Raw genomic sequence first — 14004 nt, forward strand, 5'->3', positions numbered from 1 at the left:
TCTGGCCCCTGACCCCCTGACCCTCTGGCCCCTGACCCTCTGGCCCCTGACCCTCTGACCCTCTGGCCCCTGACCCTCTGGCCCCTGACCCTCTGACCCTCTGGCCCCTGACCCTCTGGCCCCTGCATGTGAGGTGAACGTGATAGCTACACTACAGACACTGTGAACATGTGGCATCATCATCTGATCAATTTAAATCATGTGCTTTGAATCGCGGCTCTGCGCATGCGCACACGGGGGACATTTCATGGACTTTAATGAACATTCTCAGAGAAACAAAACATAATGTACACAATGTACGTCATTACGCGCCTTAAACGTGCGTAAAATAAAGACATAACACGTGTTAAATCACGTGTGACGTCATAATAATTCAAATAGAGATAAATTGACTGGATTCACATTGTTTTCATGCGCAGAGGCAGAATTCACACGCGCCCTGAAGTGCCCCGCCATTCTGCGCATGCGCTGCTTGCACAAACTGTCTCTTGCAGCTTCTGTTTGTGCGCATGCGCAGCCAGCACAGACGTAAATAAAGCGTCTCCTGCAGCTTCAGTTTGTGCGCATGCGCCGCACAGACGTAACTAAACCGTCTCCTGCAGCTTCAGTTTGTGCGCATGCGCCGCACAGACGTAAATAAAGCGTCTCCTGCAGCTTCTGTTTGTGCGCATGCGCCGCACAGACGTAACTAAACCGTCTCCTGCAGCTTCTGTTTGTGCGCATGCGCCGCACAGACGTAAATAAAGCGTCTCCTGCAGCTTCTGTTTGTGCGCATGCGCCGCACAGACGTAAATAAAGCGTCTCCTGCAGCTTCTGTTTGTGCGCATGCGCCGCACAGACGTAAATAAAGCGTCTCCTGCGGCTTCTGTTTGTGCGTAAGTTTCATCTTTAACATCTTAAACTTCTCACGTCCGACACGACGCGGTTTGCTCCGGTTAACCGGGTTTTCTCTCAATCACGTGCTTCTCTCCTCCGTCTTTTCTTACAATAACGTGTTCAGTTCGCGTGTTTCCGTTTTATTATCGTCATTATCATTATCATTATTATCATTATTATCATTATTATCATCGTTATTGTCGTGTCTCGAGCCGCCTCTGGAGCAAACCACGCGCCACAAACACGTGTGTTATTGACTTATTAGAGCTAAAGTCAAAGCGCATTTTAGAGCCATAAACCCCGCACTTTAATCCCCTTTGTGTCTGTAAAATGTGCTGCTTTTAATGCTCTAAACATAGATCGACTCTTTTATTTGAAAATGTCTCTGTCAAAGTGAAAAACCAAAGCAAATGTGTCACAAACTGAATCCAAACAAATGAAGAACGAGTTTGTCTCAGTTTATCTTCTTCTTCTGTGTTTTATGGTCCTAAGTCACATCAGGCCCAAAGTGTAGACTGTAGGCTGTAGACTGTAGGCTGTAGACTGTAGGCTTTAGGCTGTAGACTGTAGGCTGTAGGCTTTAGACTGTAGGCTGTAGACTTTAGGCTGTAGACTTTAGACTGTAGACTGTAGGCTGTAGACTGTAGGCTGTAGGCTGTAGGCTGTAGGCTTTAGGCTGTAGGCTTTAGACTGTAGGCTTTAGACTGTAGGCTGTAGACTTTAGGCTGTAGACTTTAGACTGTAGGCTGTAGACTGTAGACTTTGGACTGTAGGCTTTAGGCTGTAGGCTGTAGGCTGTAGACTGTAGGCTGTATACTGTAGACTGTAGGCTTTAGACTGTAGGCTGTAGGCTTTAGACTGTAGACTTCAGACTGTAGGCTGTAGACTTTAGGCTGTAGACTTTAGACTGTAGGCTGTAGGCTTTAGACTGTAGGCTTTAGACTGTAGGCTGTAGACTTTAGGCTGTAGGCTTTAGACTGTAGGCTTTAGACTGTAGGCTGTAGACTTTAGGCTGTAGACTGTAGACTTTAGACTGTAGGCTGTAGGCTGTAGACTGTAGGCTGTAGACTGTAGGCTGTATACTGTAGACTGTAGGCTTTAGACTGTAGGCTGTAGGCTTTAGACTGTAGACTTCAGACTGTAGACTGTAGGCTGTAGACTGGACTGTAGGCTTTAGGCTGTAGACTTTAGGCTGTAGACTTTAGACTGTAGGCTGTAGGCTTTAGACTGTAGGCTTTAGACTGTAGACTGTAGACTTTAGGCTGTAGGCTTTAGACTGTAGGCTTTAGGCTGTAGGCTTTAGACTGTAGGCTGTAGACTTTAGACTGTAGACTTTGGACTGTAGGCTTTAGGCTGTAGACTGTAGGCTGTAGACTGTAGGCTGTAGACTGTATACTGTAGACTGTAGGCTGTAGGCTGTAGGCTTTAGACTGTAGACTTCAGACTGTAGACTGTAGGCTGTAGACTTTGGACTGTAGGCTTTAGGCTGTAGACTTTAGGCTGTAGACTTTAGACTGTAGGCTGTAGGCTTTAGGCTGTAGACTTTAGGCTGTAGGCTTTAGACTGTAGGCTTTAGACTGTAGGCTGTAGACTGTAGGCTGTAGACTTTAGGCTGTAGACTGTAGACTTTAGGCTGTAGACTTTAGGCTGTAGGCTGTAGACTTTAGGCTGTAGGCTTTAGGCTGTAGACTTTAGGCTGTAGACTGTAGACTGTAGGCTTTAGACTGTAGGCTTTAGACTGTAGGCTGTAGGCTTTAGGCTGTAGACTTTAGGCTGTAGACTTTAGGCTGTAGACTGTAGACTGTAGGCTTTAGACTGTAGGCTGTAGGCTTTAGGCTGTAGACTTTAGGCTGTAGACTTTAGGCTGTAGGCTGTAGACTTTAGGCTGTAGACTTTAGGCTGTAGACTGTAGACTGTAGGCTTTAGGCTGTAGGCTGTAGACTGTAGGCTGTAGACTGTAGACTTTAGGCTGTAGGCTGTAGACTGTAGACTTTAGGCTGTAGACTGTAGGCTTTAGGCTGTAGACTGTAGACTTTAGGCTGTAGACTGTAGGCTTTAGGCTGTAGGCTGTAGGCTGTAGACTGTAGGCTGTAGACTTTAGGCTGTAGACTGTAAACTGTAGACTGTAGGCTGTACACTGTAGACTGTAGGCTGTAGACTTTAGGCTGTAGACTGTAGACTGTAGGCTGTAGACTGTAGACTTTAGGCTTTAGGCTGTAGACTTAAGGCTGTAGACTGTAGACTTTAGGCTGTAGGTTGTAGACTGTAGGCTGTAGCCTGTAGACTTTAGGCTGTAGACTGTAGGCTGTAGACTTTAGACTGTAGGCTGTAGACTGTAGACTTTGGACTGTAGGCTTTAGGCTGTAGGCTGTAGACTGTAGGCTGTATACTGTAGACTGTAGGCTTTAGACTGTAGGCTGTAGGCTTTAGACTGTAGACTTCAGACTGTAGGCTGTAGACTTTAGGCTGTAGACTTTAGACTGTAGGCTGTAGGCTTTAGACTGTAGGCTTTAGACTGTAGGCTGTAGACTTTAGGCTGTAGGCTTTAGACTGTAGGCTTTAGACTGTAGGCTGTAGACTTTAGGCTGTAGACTGTAGGCTGTAGGCTGTAGACTGTAGGCTGTAGACTGTAGGCTGTATACTGTAGACTGTAGGCTTTAGACTGTAGGCTGTAGGCTTTAGACTGTAGACTTCAGACTGTAGACTGTAGGCTGTAGACTGGACTGTAGGCTTTAGGCTGTAGACTTTAGGCTGTAAACTTTAGACTGTAGGCTGTAGGCTTTAGACTGTAGGCTTTAGACTGTAGACTGTAGGCTGTAGGCTTTAGACTGTAGGCTTTAGACTGTAGGCTGTAGACTTTAGGCTGTAGGCTGTAGACTTTAGGCTGTAGACTGTAGACTTTAGGCTGTAGGCTGTAGACTTTAGGCTGTAGGCTTTAGGCTGTAGACTTTAGGCTGTAGACTGTAGACTTTAGACTGTAGGCTGTAGGCTTTAGACTGTAGGCTTTAGACTGTAGGCTGTAGGCTTTAGGCTGTAGACTTTAGGCTGTAGACTTTAGGCTGTAGACTGTAGACTTTAGGCTGTAGACTTTAGGCTGTAGGCTGTAGACTGTAGGCTTTAGACTGTAGGCTTTAGACTGTAGACTGTAGGCTGTAGACTGTAGGCTGTAGACTTTAGGCTGTAGGCTGTAGACTTTAGGCTGTAGACTGTAGGCTGTAGACTGTAGACTGTAGACTGTAGGCTGTAGACTGTAGGCTTTAGGCTGTAGGCTTTAGACTGTAGGCTGTAGACTTTAGGCTGTAGACTGTATACTGTAGACTGTAGGCTGTAGGCTGTAGGCTTTAGACTGTAGACTTCAGACTGTAGACTGTAGGCTGTAGACTTTGGACTGTAGGCTTTAGGCTGTAGACTTTAGGCTGTAGACTTTAGACTGTAGGCTGTAGGCTTTAGACTGTAGGCTTTAGACTGTAGACTGTAGACTGTAGGCTGTAGACTTTAGGCTGTAGGCTTCAGACTGTAGGCTTTAGACTGTAGGCTGTAGACTGTAGGCTGTAGACTTTAGGCTGTAGACTGTAGACTTTAGGCTGTAGACTTTAGGCTGTAGGCTGTAGACTTTAGGCTGTAGGCTTTAGGCTGTAGACTTTAGGCTGTAGACTGTAGGCTTTAGACTGTAGGCTGTAGGCTTTAGGCTGTAGACTTTAGGCTGTAGACTTTAGGCTGTAGACTGTAGACTGTAGGCTTTAGACTGTAGGCTATAGACTTTAGGCTGTAGACTTTAGGCTGTAGGCTGTAGACTGTAGGCTGTAGACTGTAGGCTTTAGACTGTAGACTGTAGGCTGTAGGCTGTAGACTTTAGGCTGTAGGCTGTAGACTGTAGACTTTAGGCTGTAGACTGTAGGCTGTAGGCTGTAGACTGTAGGCTTTAGGCTGTAGGCTTTAGACTGTAGGCTGTAGACTATAGACTTTAGGCTGTAGACTGTAGACTTTAGGCTGTAGACTGTAGACTGTAGGCTGTAGACTTTAGGCTGTAGACTTTAGGCTGTAGACTTTAGGCTGTAGGCTGTAGACTGTAGGCTGTAGACTGTAGGCTTTAGGCTGTAGGCTTTAGACTGTAGACTTTAGGCTGTAGGCTGTAGACTATAGACTTTAGGCTGTAGACTGTAGACTTTAGGCTGTAGACTGTAGACTGTAGACTTTAGGCTGTAGGCTGTAGACTGTAGGCTGTAGACTTTAGGCTGTAGACTTTAGGCTGTAGACTGTAGGCTGTAGACTGTAGACTTTAGGCTGTAGACTTTAGACTGTAGGCTGTAGACTTTAGGCTGTAGACTTTAGGCTGTAGACTGTAGACTGTAGGCTTTAGGCTGTAGGCTGTAGACTGTAGGCTGTAGACTGTAGACTTTAGGCTGTAGGCTGTAGACTGTAGACTTTAGGCTGTAGACTGTAGGCTTTAGGCTGTAGACTGTAGACTTTAGGCTGTAGACTGTAGGCTTTAGGCTGTAGGCTGTAGGCTGTAGACTGTAGGCTGTAGACTTTAGGCTGTAGACTGTAAACTGTAGACTGTAGGCTGTACACTGTAGACTGTAGGCTGTAGACTTTAGGCTGTAGACTGTAGACTGTAGGCTGTAGACTGTAGACTTTAGGCTTTAGGCTGTAGACTTAAGGCTGTAGACTGTAGACTTTAGGCTGTAGGTTGTAGACTGTAGGCTGTAGACTGTAGACTTTAGGCTGTAGGCTGTAGACTGTAGCCTGTAGACTTTAGGCTGTAGACTGTAGACTTTAGACTGTAGGCTGTAGACTTTAGGCTGTAGACTGTAGACTTTAGGCTGTAGGCTGTAGACTGTAGGCTGTAGACTGTAGACTGTAGGCTGTAGACTTTAGGCTGTAGGCTGCAGACTGTAGGCTGTAGGCTGCAGACTGTAGGCTTTAGACTGTAGACTGTAGGCTGTAGGCTGTAGACTTTAGACTGTAGACTTTAGGCTGTAGACTAGGCTGTAGGCTGTAGGCTGTATACTTTAGGCTGTAGGCTGTAGACTGTAGACTTTAGGCTGTAGGCTGTAGACTGTAGGCTGTAGACGGTAGGCTGTAGACTGTAGACTGTAAGCTGCAGACTGTAGGCTATAGACTGTAGAATGTAGGCTGTATACTTTAGGCTGTATACTTTAGGCTGTAGGCTGTAGACTGTAGACTTTAGGCTGTAGGCTGTAGACTGTAGACTTTAGGCTGTAGGCTGTAGACTGTAGACTGTAGGCTGCAGACTGTAGGCTGTAGACTGTAGGCTGCAGACTGTAGACTGTAGGCTGCAGACTGTAGGCTGTAGACTGTAGGCTGTAGACTTTAGGCTGTAGACTGTAGGCTGTAGACTGTAGGCTGTAGACTTTAGACTGTAGGCTGTAGACTGTAGGCTGTAGACTGTAGACTGTAGACTGTAGACTGTAGGCTGTAGGCTATAGACTGTAGAATGTAGGCTGTATACTTTAGGCTGTATACTTTAGGCTGTAGGCTGTAGACTGTAGACTTTAGGCTGTAGGCTGTAGACTTTAGGCTGTAGGCTGTAGGCTGTAGACTGTAGACTGTAGGCTGCAGACTGTAGGCTGTAGACTGTAGGCTGCAGACTGTAGACTGTAGGCTGCAGACTGTAGGCTGTAGACTGTAGACTTTAGGCTGTAGGCTGTAGACTGTAGGCTGTAGACTTTAGACTGTAGGCTGTAGGCTGTACACTGTAGGCTGTAGACTGTAGACTGTAGACTTTAGGCTGTAGGCTGTAGACTGTAGGCTGTAGACTTTAGACTGTAGGCTGTAGACTGTAGGCTGTAGACTGTAGGCTGTAGGCTGTAGACTGTAGGCTGTAGACTGTAGGCTGTAGGCTGTAGGCTGTAGACTGTAGACTGTAGGCTGTAGGCTGTAGACTGTAGACTGTAGACTGTAGGCTGTAGATTGTAGACTGTAGGCTGTAGACTGTAGGCTGTAGGCTGTAGGCTGTAGACTGTAGGCTGTAGACTGTAGGCTGTAGGCTGTAGGCTGTAGACTTTAGACTGTAGACTGTAGGCTGTAGACTGTAGGCTGTAGACTGTAGACTGTAGGCTGTAGGCTGTAGACTGTAGACTGTAGGCTGTAGGCTGTAGACTGTAGGCTGTAGACCGTAGGCTGTTTAGGCTTCAGGCTTTAGACTTTAGGCTTCAGCATCGCGACGTTTCCATGACGATAATGAAAAGAGTGATTCAGACGCTGCAGTCGCCGCATTATTTCAACTTTATGTGATTCATGCAGTTTTTAAAAAGTTTAAATGAGTTTGTGTCGTTTATCCATATTTCCTTCAGACAATGCACTTCCAGGACAACCGGACGAACATTAGTTTGTGTCTTTAGTTTGTGTCTTTAGTTTGTGTTTGTGTCTGCAAACACACACACAGGAGTGTGTGTGTTTGCAGCGCCCCCTGGAGGACAGGAGTGTGTGTGTTTGCAGCGCCCCCTGGAGGACAGGAGTGTGTGTGTTTGCAGCGCCCCCTGGAGGACAGGAGTGTGTGTGTTTGCAGCGCCCCCTGGAGGACAGGAGTGTGTGTGTTTGCAGCGCCCCCTGGAGGACAGGAGTGTGTGTGTTTGCAGCGCCCCCTGGAGGACAGGAGTGTGTGTGTTTGCAGCGCCCCCTGGAGGACAGGAGTGTGTGTGTGTTTGCAGCGCCCCCTGGAGGACAGGAGTGTGTGTGTTTGCAGCGCCCCCTGGAGGACAGGAGTGTGTGTGTTTGCAGCGCCCCCTGGAGGACAGGAGTGTGTGTGTTTGCAGCGCCCCCTGGAGGACAGGAGTGTGTGTGTTTGCAGCGCCCCCTGGAGGACAGGAGTGTGTGTGTGTTTGCAGCGCCCCCTGGAGGACAGGAGTGTGTGTGTTTGCAGCGCCCCCTGGAGGACAGGAGTGTGTGTGTTTGCAGCGCCCCCTGGAGGACAGGAGTGTGTGTGTTTGCAGCGCCCCCTGGAGGACAGGAGTGTGTGTGTTTGCAGCGCCCCCTGGAGGACAGGAGTGTGTGTGTTTGCAGCGCCCCCTGGAGGACAGGAGTGTGTGTGTGTTTGCAGCGCCCCCTGGAGGACAGGAGTGTGTGTGTGTTTGCAGCGCCCCCTGGAGGACAGGAGTGTGTGTGTGTTTGCAGCGCCCCCTGGAGGACAGGAGTGTGTGTGTGTTTGCAGCGCCCCCTGGAGGACAGGAGTGTGTGTGTGTTTGCAGCGCCCCCTGGAGGACAGGAGTGTGTGTGTGTGTTTGCAGCGCCCCCTGGAGGACAGGAGTGTGTGTGTTTGCAGCGCCCCCTGGAGGACAGGAGTGTGTGTGTTTGCAGCGCCCCCTGGAGGACAGGAGTGTGTGTGTTTGCAGCGCCCCCTGGAGGACAGGAGTGTGTGTGTTTGCAGCGCCCCCTGGAGGACAGGAGTGTGTGTGTTTGCAGCGCCCCCTGGAGGACAGGAGTGTGTGTGTTTGCAGCGCCCCCTGGAGGACAGGAGTGTGTGTGTGTTTGCAGCGCCCCCTGGAGGACAGGAGTGTGTGTGTGTTTGCAGCGCCCCCTGGAGGACAGGAGTGTGTGTGTTTGCAGCGCCCCCTGGAGGAGCGCCCCCTGGAGGACAGGAGTGTGTGTGTTTGCAGCGCCCCCTGGAGGACAGGAGTGTGTGTGTTTGCAGCGCCCCCTGGAGGACAGGAGTGTGTGTGTTTGCAGCGCCCCCTGGAGGACAGGAGTGTGTATCCTCGGTAACTGCTTGTGTGTGTTTCTTTTCACAGTTACATTTCATTTCCACTCTGACCCTGGAGACTGGACCAATCTAAGGACGTTACTCTTCAGCCGGACGTTTGTGGCGGAAGCGTCTTGTGTTCCCGTTGCCATGGACGACGACGCAGACACCGACTACATAGACAGTAACTACGTCTGGCAGCAGCGCATCAAGCGGGTGCTGAGAGACGGTGACATTTCCACACAGTTTCCGTCGGCGTCCGCCCTCGGCGTCCAGTTCAACCCGGCCTTCCAACGAGTCGAGAAAATCCCCCCGAACCTTCTGACCAACGGTGTCATCCTGGACGTCCACGACTTCGTCAAAGCCGTAAAGAAAACGACCTGTCACCAGTTGTTTGACGTTCTACAGTTTAATTTCGATCTGGGTTTGAGCTGGGACAGTCCGGAGTGCTTCGACTTTGCTCAGCGACTTTACGCTGCGGTCAAACATCTTCACGGTCAACTCCGCGGCCGCCCGAAGCTGCAGGAAATGATGCAAGATGTTTACGTTCTTCCAGAAGTGACGGCAGGAAACGCAGAGGTGGCTTCTGCAGGAACGAAAAGGCGCGTCTGGACAGAAGACGTGCAGTTGGACGATGACAGAAAAGGGGATCCCATCTTCCTGAAGGAGGGTCCTGGAGCGCCGTGTGAGCTGAGCATGAGGAACTATCCTCTGTGTCACGGCCTCGGCATCACATTCGTCCTACGCTCCTCGAACGCACCGGCGCAGAAACTCAGCACGGCGCTGCTGACCACGGGGATGGTCCTGGAAATGCTGAAATTTGCCGAATTCCTTGGCGGCCGCTTCTTCCAAACACTCAAAGACCTGATTTCGCACAATTTCGGAGACGTTTACGAACCGTGCTACCTGAGCTCGCAGGTGAGGGCACTGCACGACAAAAAACTCAGCCATTGGGGCCCCGATCGAGGGGCCTTTTGCCTGCAACCGTTTGAATTCACGCTGATAAAAAGAAAAAAAGCCAAACGAGAGGCCGAGTCGGTCGGCAAAGTCGAGATCGTTCCTGAGAAAAGAAGGTCCGCCATGACGCATTTGAGCAAGGATTACTATTGGGAAGAAAAGACGGTGGTGGAAGACTCGTCGTACATGTGCCCGGTGGAGTTTGACGCAGATTTAGTGGCAAACGAAGATCTCGTCGACGTGAAAAGCGAAGACGAGGAGGTTGACGTGGAGTCGGTGTTCCAAAACGCCAAAACGGCCAGCGAAACGTTCGGCGAGGAATCGGAAAGTCCCGCGCGCTGCCACAGCCTCCACAAACGGCGTCGGCGTAAATCGATCCCAGCGCTACCGATCTCGGGACTATTCTCTGACGATACTTTGCCGATGCACCAGAAGTCCACGAAGCAAAAAGAGTGGGCGATGCGCGCCAACCGGATCAAAGAAATACTCGGCAGAGAAACGAAGAACAATTTAATGTTTTGTCGTTGTAGGAAAATCGGATTGGATTTTAACGTAGGAAGCGGACGAGTGAAAAACCTGGACATGCAGCTGCTGACCAACTACACGCTGTACGAAGTCTACAAGTTCTGCTCGCAATTGGCGCGGAGCACGCTCAACTTCCAGCTGAAATTGCTCGAAACCAACTTTGATTTCGTGTGTCAGGAAAACCTTCAGTCGTACTTGTACAGCAAAGAGAAATGTCTGGCCAACCAATCGCACGCCGAGGAGCTGCTGAACACGCCCATCCAGTTTCCAGAGATGTACAACGTCACGGAAGGGGAAGGACAATCCCACGGCAACGAAATGTCCCAGGATCCGCCGGGCGACGATTTGTCCGACGACTTCCCGCATTGTAAGCGAATCGGCGTAAACCTGTGGCTGCCCAATGGCCGCCCGCCGAGGAGAAGGCGGAGTCTGCGGGCGCTGACTCACGGCGCGTTGCTGGAAATCTTCGGCTTGGCGAGGCGTCTTTGCGGCAAGCCGCGGGACCTGCTGCACGACGTCCTCGAGCACAACTTCGACGTGGACTTGCAGGATCCGGCGAGCGACGAGGCGAGCGGCCTCCGGCGGTGGCTGAACGTGAACAGATTCATGATCAAGAAGTCGTTTTGTGTGATCAAAACGAACGCGTGGCTCGCCGAAGCGGTGAGCCTGAAGCAGTGCGGCGCCGCGGCGAGTCCAGAGCCGCCGGGTTCGGAGACGCCGCCGCTTTTGCCCGCGCCGACGCCCAAACGACGCACGTACGACAGGTGCAAAGAAATCGGGCTGGATCTGAACTTGAGCCGCAAATCGCCGGCGAAGCGGAAGCTGGACCCGGCGCTGCTGACCCGGGCGGCGCTGTTCGAGGTGCACCGCTTCGTGGAGACGGAGTGCAACCGCTACGTGCCGGCGCTGTACGAGATCCTGGACTACAACTTCGACCTGAGCTCCCAGAGGCACCGGCGGGTGGAGTTCGCCTGGTCGGTGGCGGCGCAGGTGCTGGCGATGGTGCGGAAGGGCGGGCGCGGCGGCGGGTACATGGGGCGGGTGTTCCAGCTGCCGTTCGAGGTGGAGGAGGGCGAGATCTGTAAAGGCGAAGAAGACGAGAGAGAGATCGAGGCGGCGGGAGAGGGCGTGGCCGAGGAGGGAGTGGCCGAGGAGGGCGTGGCCGGGGAGGGCGTGGCCTTCGTGCGGAAGCTCGTACCTGTAGATATCGACGTGGTGATACAGTAAAGACTGGACTAAACCCGGACTAGAGCAGGACTAAACCCGGACTAGAGCAGGACTAAACCCGGATTAAACCCGGACTAGAGCAGGACTAAACCCGGACTAGAGCAGGACGAAACCCGGACTAGAGCAGGACTAAACCCGGACTAGAACAGGACTAGAACAGGACTAAAGCGGGTCTAGAACAGGACTAGAACAGGACTAGAACAGGACTAAAGCGGGTCTAGAACAGGACTAGAACAGGACTAGAACAGGACTAAAGCGGGTCTAGAACAGGACTAGAACAGGACTAGAACAGGACTAAAGCGGGTCTAAAGCAGGACTAAACCCGGATTAAACCCGGACTAGAGCAGCACTAAACCTGGACTAGAGCAGGACTAAACCCGGACTAGAGCAGGACTAAACCCGGACTAGAACAGGACTAAACCCGGACTAGAACAGGACTAGAACAGGACTAAAGCGGGTCTAGAACAGGACTAGAACAGGACTAGAACAGGACTAAAGCGGGTCTAAAGCAGGACTAGTACGTTACAGATTTAGTTTAGTCCCGTTTTACTGAAGTTTTTGTTGAAAGTAAATTTCTCTTGCTGTTTTTGGACCGATGTAAAATTATCTCCATTAAACTTGATACGACAGTTATAGTTTCATCTTTTATAAGACACAAAACACTGATTACACCTAATGATGTCACTAAGTGCTCGTGAGGGAAGAACTTTATCACTGGAGGAGGAAGAGGAGGAGGAAGAGGAAGAGGAAGAGGAGGAAGAGGAAGAGGAAGAGGAAGAAGAAGAAGAAAAATGCCGTGTCTGAAATTCAAAATGGGCCATTTTAATTTCACATTTCAACAACAAAATGTTTTAGACTCCTCCATGATTCATATATTTATCATATTTGTGCAGCTCAGATTTGAAAAAGAGCGTTTCACACTTTAGTTTGAGGCTGTAACGATCACACGGGAAAAACAACTCATTTATTTACACTTTTAATACAAAGAAAATAGAATTCAAACTCAATGTCCTTTTAGGCAGAAGGAGCTGAACCCTCTGAGCGCCTGCATGGTGGCAGAGGGGTTAGACAGCATCACGTGACCTCTGGTGGAGTCTGCATGTTCTGCCTGTGTTCTCTCCGGGTTGCTCCGCCCACAAAGAGCACGTGTGGATTATTAACCCTTTCACCTCAGCGAAAGAACTGGAGACTCGACACGACGTCATCTCTTTTCTGACGCTCGGAGAAGGAAAAGCCAAAGCCTCCGACGACTTTACAGGAAAACTTAACATTCTAAAGGAAAAAGAAGCAGAAGCAACAATAATCTAGACTAAACATGATCACATATTCACAGATAATTACAGACGTCACAGTTCGACATGTTTGAAACAGAGAATCAAACCTTTTAAATGTAGTTTAAATGTTTCTCACTTTGGCTCTGCTGTTGGTTAAATAAAGGTTAATAACAGATCAAACACACTTGATCAGTGTCTGTGTGTTACATTCCACACGTCACACAAAAGATCATCTTAAATAGCACCTTTCTGACACAAAAATATAAAACTGCTTTCAAATGCGCCACAGTAATAATATGTATCTTTTAAATAACTTTTAAAACCCCAGTGTGAAAGACATCTGCCAAAACATAAACGTACATTCATTATTCATCATTTACAATTACTTTCTTGTCTGCGTTTTTATAGAATTAAAACTTTAATTTGACTCCAGACGATGACAAAAAAGTTTTGATTTGCTTCTCCAGGAGGTGGTGCCTGGACCAGGAATGTTACACTGGAGGAGGCAGACCCTGTCCACGAGGAGACCGATAGTCAGAATTCTGGGAAACGTTTGCGGCTCCGTCGCACAGAAACCGTAAAAGTTATCCTTAAAATTTGGATAACTTTAGATGCCCCACTTGTCTAGAGGATGTACGCCGATTTTGAAGTCAGTGGATAAAACGCCCTAGGAGGAGTTTGTCAAAGTTTGACGTGAACAAAATGGCTAACTCAGCGTGTTTTCATTTTCAAAGGAAGATGGCGGCCATAGGGTAAGTCTGGAGGCGTGGCCACGATAATATTTTTTTTGCGTGTTCCGAATTTCGTAGCTCTACGTCAAAGTTGACCTCGGGGCGTCTCCCATAGGCGCAATGTATTTTGACTTTTGTCGGTGGCGCTGTCGCGCCATTTTTTAACGAAAAAAAAAATGGCCCAGAAAAAACAAACTTTTTCGCCAATTCTGAATTTTGGGCAAAGTTTGGTGAGTTTTTGAGCATGTTCAGGGGGTCAAATTAGAGCTCAAAAAGCATGCCATCATGGGGTGGAATCATCATTACGAGCGCTTATGCGCTCGTCACTCCCCACCCCGTCGGGATGCCCCGCCCTCTCCCCATAGACTTCCATTGATTTGAGCAGATACAAGCATGATTCTCGCGTACGGGACGATGCCAGGAGGGTTTTTGGAGGAATGCAGCGCTTCGCGCTGCTGTTGTAGCCCATTCACTCATTGTTGACTATTTCTGTCATAGCAGGAGTAAGTATGCATGATCCATGCCTTTGGCATGGGCTAGTTCACTGTACTTGCCAGGGGCGACGGACAGTTGCAACGCTGCCGAAGGCCCTCAGCCCTGCTGGGGCTCGGGCCTAATTAAATATAACCTGCTGAAATTGGTAATATTTTACATCAGTGGTTCTTAACCTGGGTTCGATCAAACCCGAGGGGTTCAGCGGAGGTCAAGACAC

The 14004-nt window shown here is 49.5% G+C and overlaps 1 protein-coding gene across 1 annotated transcript; it reads left to right on the forward strand.

Annotated features, from left to right (window-relative positions):
* The first annotated feature begins 826 nt into the window (after positions 1–826).
* Positions 827–12250, forward strand: LOC140376637 (uncharacterized). The gene is made up of 2 exons (XM_072462122.1): positions 827–875; positions 8628–12250. The coding sequence occupies exon 2, from the start codon at positions 8729–8731 to the stop codon at positions 11285–11287; it is 2559 nt and encodes an 852-aa protein (XP_072318223.1). The 5' UTR covers positions 827–875; positions 8628–8728; the 3' UTR covers positions 11288–12250.
* The last annotated feature ends 1754 nt before the right edge of the window (positions 12251–14004 follow it).

The sequence above is a fragment of the Eucyclogobius newberryi genome, unplaced genomic scaffold (assembly GCF_026437365.1).
Source record: "Eucyclogobius newberryi isolate DKJ021-1_F unplaced genomic scaffold, fEucNew1.0.hap1 SCAF_37, whole genome shotgun sequence".
Lineage (NCBI taxonomy): Eukaryota > Metazoa > Chordata > Actinopteri > Gobiiformes > Gobiidae > Eucyclogobius > Eucyclogobius newberryi.

Bases quoted from the DNA above. Each gene is read 5' to 3' on its own strand.
- LOC140376637 (XM_072462122.1), top strand. From the start codon at position 8,729: ATGGACGACGACGCAGACACCGACTACATAGACAGTAACTACGTCTGG.